This window comes from Zonotrichia leucophrys, chromosome 5 (assembly GCF_028769735.1).
Source record: "Zonotrichia leucophrys gambelii isolate GWCS_2022_RI chromosome 5, RI_Zleu_2.0, whole genome shotgun sequence".
NCBI lineage: Eukaryota > Metazoa > Chordata > Aves > Passeriformes > Passerellidae > Zonotrichia > Zonotrichia leucophrys.
In genome coordinates this window covers 34,142,968-34,148,967 of record NC_088175.1, presented here as the reverse complement: position 1 = coordinate 34,148,967, position 6,000 = coordinate 34,142,968, and the positions used below count along the sequence as shown (strand labels likewise).

At 36.4% G+C, this 6,000-nt stretch overlaps 1 protein-coding gene across 22 annotated transcripts in view; it reads right to left on the bottom strand.

Annotated features, from left to right (window-relative positions):
• Nucleotides 1-2,556: 2,556 nt before the first annotated feature.
• The window catches only part of MADD (MAP kinase activating death domain), a 68,421-nt gene continuing 64,977 nt past the window's right edge, over nucleotides 2,557-6,000 (bottom strand). For all 22 annotated transcript variants that reach the window (XM_064714248.1, XM_064714251.1, XM_064714258.1 and 19 more), the window contains 2 exons: nucleotides 5,462-5,508; nucleotides 2,557-4,031 (listed from right to left, as the gene is read on the bottom strand). In XM_064714248.1, the coding sequence (XP_064570318.1) occupies nucleotides 3,924-4,031; nucleotides 5,462-5,508 (155 nt within the window). In that variant the 3' untranslated portion in view covers nucleotides 2,557-3,923. The remainder of the gene's footprint in view (nucleotides 4,032-5,461; nucleotides 5,509-6,000) is intronic.

Here is a 6,000-nt window from a genome sequence, read left to right as displayed (position 1 = left end):
TTTGGCACTGCCTTTTATATGACAAGGTCTTTTGCACCAAGCTGCTGCTTCTTGGTCCCAGTTTCCACTTCTTCTGGAGCTCTGAGATGTATTTTTCAACACCTGGCTTGTCTAAGAGCAGAGACTTGGAGTTTGTAAGTACCATTGGAGTCAGAGTTAAGCAGAAGCCATTTTTTTCCCAGAAGGAAGATCTTGCCTCAGAGGCAACATCATCTGACTTTCATCCCTTTGGCAGTCAAGGGGAACTGGGATGTAAATCTTGCTCTTTGTGAGAAGCTTAGCTTCCATTTCCTGCCTAGTTCTGAATTCAGTGATAACAAGAGCCTTGCCTGACACTGGGGCAAGAGCTGATTTGTTACCATTGCAGGCAAATGTGTCCTTATTAGAAAAACACACTGTGAGCCAAAAGCCCTCTTCTGGCATAAGTAGCATCATTCTAGAAATATTTTCAATATTTTTGCAATGTAAAGCTTCACAAGGCTTACAATCACAGCCAATTTTCCCATCCACTTTGATTACTAAGCTAGAACTTTAGTTGGAACTGCAATTTTTAATGATTTATATTTACTAGCAATTAAGCTTTTTAATATCCAGGTGAACATTTCATCTTACTCTGCTATCCTGAAAGTGTTAAAGTAGGATGGTAGGGATTATCCAAAGTTAGGAATCTGGGTGAGGAAATTTTTTACAACAGGTTTCTTAAAGTAATGAGCTCTTTCCCTCAACAGACCCTCAAAATGCTTTTCCCAAACATATCCTTAACAAATATCACTTAATAAGTAGCAGCATCGTGACACTGATGTTTAAACTTTTAACCTTTAAAATGTGGACCCATTTGTATTAGAAGTGGACACTGCATTCACAAATAAAACAAAAACATTTTTGTAACATCTCAATGGAGATCTGATAACCAGAATACAGATAAATTAGTAACTTAGGCTCCACTTTAAAAACTGCCAGGAAGACTACTCACAAATTCCAGCATTTGCAGAGAACACTTTACAACCCTCACTTTGAAAACCAACTTCCACAAAAATGAAATTGTAGCAGAAAAAGAAACCTGTTCAGCCATAAGGAAGTTTTAAGGCAAGTTTATGTTCTTTGTAACATTTGTGTAGGAGCCTTGGAAATAACATAAGCATTAAAATAAAAAGGTTGCAATTTTGAAATTCTTAAAAACTAAGACACAGGCTCCTCCTAGTGGTAAAAACGTAGGAATTATTCTTTCTGTGTTAGGAAATTTCTAGAACAATTTATAACTAGTCTGTTAGCCTCTCATTTGGTTCTGGAAGGTTTAGAGGCCTTTAAGTTCTTATCTGCTACCAAGGTATTGTTACCTAAATATCAAAATGAGTGGGATATAACCAAAAACACTTGCAAATCACTGTAACAATTTCTTTCCTCCAAAACAAAGTTCATCTATCCCTTAGTGCTTCAGAGTGATGGAGTGGAAAGGATGGAAGACTATATTCCAAAAGATTTCCACTTTTGTAACAATTTAAAATCCAACTTGCATTTGCATTTGGTATCCAGAGAGCAGCACTGGGCATTGGGTGGTGGAAAATCTGCACAGCAGTCTTTGGCTCAGATCAAAGTGCTACACCCAAAACATCAAGTATGGGAAACATTTCATGTATTTCAAACACGTCCTCGGTTTTGAAGCCAAGTCTCACCTAAAGAGCAGAAGCCCAGTGTCAGAGCAGATGCTGAGCTTGTTACTGATCCATCCCAGCCATGGAACAGCAAGCTCTATATTTAGCCACACTTGTCTGTCAAAACAAAATCTGTCAAAAGGGACAGAGGGCCATTTTTCCTATCAAGTCCTTTAAAAGTCTTTTTCTGCACTGATGTTTCTCATCAGCCTAAAGCAGACAGCAGCTTATGTAATTTTAAAAGTAGCTGTATATAGTAAATGATGTTGTGCATTTAATAATCTTCCCCCTATAATTTTAAGTTGATTATTTTAATAGGCCTACTAACATAATTACAACATAAAAATTGAAATGGTCTACCTCAGTGGGACCCAGCATTGCATAAGTGGAACCTCTATTGTAGACCAAAGTGCTTTCAGTCTTACCTGTACTTGAAATACAGTAGTATGCAGAAAACTACAAATGCTAAAAATTCAGATGTTGCTCTAAGAAAATTTATAGTCTCAGAAGGCAAAAGCAAGAAAATAAATTCAAACCAAGTTAATGTCATTATTTGCCAATTTCAGCTTTGCTTTTGTGTTAGGAAAGGATGAAAGATCATTTACGTACCACTTCCATTGCAAGCTTGCAAAAGAAATTTGCATATTTCAGATGTGTCTGTTTTCCCTATTCATGTTTTACAAAAATGAATGTTTTGTTTTAAAGACAAATGACACACAGATGTTGTTTTAGAAGAACAAAAACCCTCATTATTTAAAGCTACTTATATGGAAAGAAATTTAGATTGTCCACTTAGAGTCTTCTCTTTTCCACTATTTCATCTATGTGTGTGATGTATTTTGTATATAATTACATTTGTTTCAGAATAACAAATGATAGAAAAGCACAGGAGGATGAAAACTAGTTGCTGGTTGAATGACATTTTATTTTCACATTCAGAGAGCTGTACAGTTTCTATAAATAGATGTGATACTGTAATATTTACATCATCCTCACCCATATTATCATATTCCATTTTAAATGGTAGATACCCTGACCAAGCCAAAACAGGGTTATTTCTGGGTGCATTTAGTCAGGATTCTATGTCAAAACATACAATACATCAGTTTGTGTCAGAGCAATTTCTCCTGGTATTTTACATGTAACATTATTTTCTCTAGACAGTCTCACCTTCCAGCATCCTAAGAGCTTTCCAGACAAGTGCAGTACAGTTCAAGAACAAAAACAGGATGCAAAAAAAATTCATATCCAGCCTATTTAAAATAAGGAATGTGATGGATAGTTTTAACTATGTGAGTTTCATTATACATAAACACAATATTTTCAAGATCCCTTCATATACAGGTACAGATTGAAAACAAAATAAAAAGCAATAGTTTAAAAGATTTGGAGACAACAAAATCCTCTGGGCTGCTGAACATGTTCTGCAGATTTCTGTACTGTACTTCTGCCAATAATGTTTTCAAGTTTTACACTGCCTTATTAATTTTCTAATCCCTGTGATTCACTGCTTTAGGGAGTGCTTATTTGCATCTGTGAACTCTACTGTTGGGGTAGCTACAAATGTTACCTAAAATCCCATTTGAATATCCACAGAACCCATGGAGTGTTGAGGTTTTTTACAATACACTACATTCAACGTTTCTCTCTCCACTTGAGAAGAGCCATCTCCACAGATGGACCAATTAAATAATCAAACTTCAACTGTCACATGATATTTTAACACTATGACAGCTAAATTGTTCACCTCTACCAAAAGGGATTGTAGAACTATGTGACAGGAACGCCGTGTTGGTAATTTAAAATGAAGAACACAGAAGGAAAACAACAAAAACACAACATTGAAACAACATACAGGACCAGGCTGCTTCCACTGTGCACATACCAGAGAATCTGAAAGCAGAAGCCTGCAGTTGAAAAGTGATCAAATTGTAACAAGTACCACTAGAACAAAAAACAACCAAACTCAAGCTGTTACTCATCTTAACAAAAAAGGTATTTCAAAGGAATGTCCAGAGTAAGTCACTCACAGCTGGATGCAGATGCTCAAAACTGTCTGATTAAAAGCTCATTTAAAAACTCCATTAAGGATGAATTCAGAAGGAGACTGAACATGGAAGGCTTAGGTTTTTCTATGGGGAAAGACTTGCAGGGTCATACATAGATAATCAAGTTCTCAGAAAAGACAGAAAGTGAGCTCCAGTAACCGCAGTAAAACCGGGAGTACTGCATATCAGTGTGCCAAAGGGTAGATATTTCCAAGTATCCTGATCAACTGGAAACTGGTCGAGGTGGTTTGCTTTTGTTTTCTGCCTCTTTTCCACGAATTGCAGCCACATAAGAGAAGAGACACAGCACGGAGTAGCAGATCTCATGAGCCTACAAGAATTTAGAAGAGATACCGAAATTCAGATTAAGTGTTTTACAAAATCCATTGTACATTTGTATTTTCCTGCATGTCTTCCTTCATGGGACAAGTACTCTGGCTACAGACAAAATCAGGAAAACATGTCCCCTGCCACCATCTAACTGAGACAGAGAGAGAAGAAGAACCATATAACAAACTAAAAACTTCCTTTGGGATAAAAACATTAGCTGCTTAACAGTATGATTTAATAATTTTTAAGAACAGCATGCTAAGCTAGAAAGTTGGCTAACTGGCTTTGAAAAAACCATTCTGCATATTTGCTTTTGGTCTTTTTCATGAAATTACAAGATATTTTCTGGGAGGGGTTGAAAGAGCTAACTAAAGAGAGGGTTTCACATAGCACTATTCAGTTTCACAATTATCTAACTGTTAACTGTGCTATTATTTAACCAAAAATCCTCTTTTACCACGTGACTGGCAGCACAATTCAGTGAAGGTAAGACTTAGACTTCATTTATATACCAGTTCTAATGCCAGCTGTTCTGATGATCTTAAAAATTCTTGTTCTTTGAACTAACACTTAAAATCTTTGTAAAGGTAATAAGCATAACAATATGTTTTGTTGTATTACAGTATAAGCTTTTTCCATTAAACGGCCTTTCTTACTAGCAGATACAGCTATTTGCTTCTTAAGCTACATATATTCTAAGCATTTTGTTCTAAAACATTTCCAGCTTCTTCAAACAATTTTGCTCTCTCTCCTCTTGAAAGACTGAGTCTCCATGAAATCACCAAATGTGCACAGTGCACATCAGATATAAACTGAAATTTCCCTTCTGATGATAATCATTGGCTCCTATTTCTTCCTCATGAATACATATAAGCCTGATCATGTATAAAAGTGCTAAGCATCATTAGCAACTGTTGGTGCTCACAAAAATTGTTATAAAAACTGAATATTATTCCAGAACACGAACTCATTTATACAGCAGGAATCAATACTTTTACTGTTCTCTCACAAGTCATTGCTCATGAGGAAATGGAAATTTTTGTAAATTGTTAACAATCATTTTATTCTTAGGAAGTAGCCTCCCTTTCCATCACTTCTATGGAGTAAGAGTTGTGCTCTGCACTGTCTTAAAATTTAGCAGTTCCACCAGGTCCTATTGTGCTGAAGTTCAATGCCAAATTGGCAACCTTTCATCTTTATCTGTCTTAAAAAAGGAAACAATGCTTTCTGCACTACTAGTGAGAGTGAGTTCCTCTAATTTCATAGATCCAACAATCACTGAGTTTTGCTGTCTCCCCCTGCTGAAAACATCATAAAGAGCAGCTGGTGTTTCACTGTAAATCCTGGAGTCTCAATGTAATTCTTTTCTCCACATGAAAATGCAAAGATACATCCTCTAGAGAACCACCAGAGGCATCACAGTAGACTCACCATTGGCGTCTTGTACTTGTGGCTCACCACTTCTTTAGTTTCAGGAACTAAAACCGGACGGGCAAGAGACAAAACAAAAAGTTCAAAAAACGAGAGGCAAATGGGGAAGAAATAGCACAATGTTCCCATGGGAAAGGGAAGGGAGGCAGACAGACAGCAGGTGCAGGTACAGGGCACTTCACTATCCCTCACTTCTACATACTTCTACTTCTTTTCATTTACATTACATATATCCTTGGAAGACACTGGTAATGTCATAATAAATTATTCAAGCTGGCAAAAATTTTCACTGTGTTTGGCACAGCAGATATCCGATGGTTCTTAAGAGACTGGCTTTTCTCATATTACTTATTCCTGCTAGACAGTAAAAATAATGAAAAAATATGCTTAATAACAAACTATGTCTAATGCCTACTACAATAAAACATAACCCAAAAATTCCATAGGAATTTGTCATTATATGAATCCCAGAGATTTCACCCTTGAGATCTTCTCCGCTGAGCAAGAAATTTCAAAAGAACTGTTGGACACTGTATACT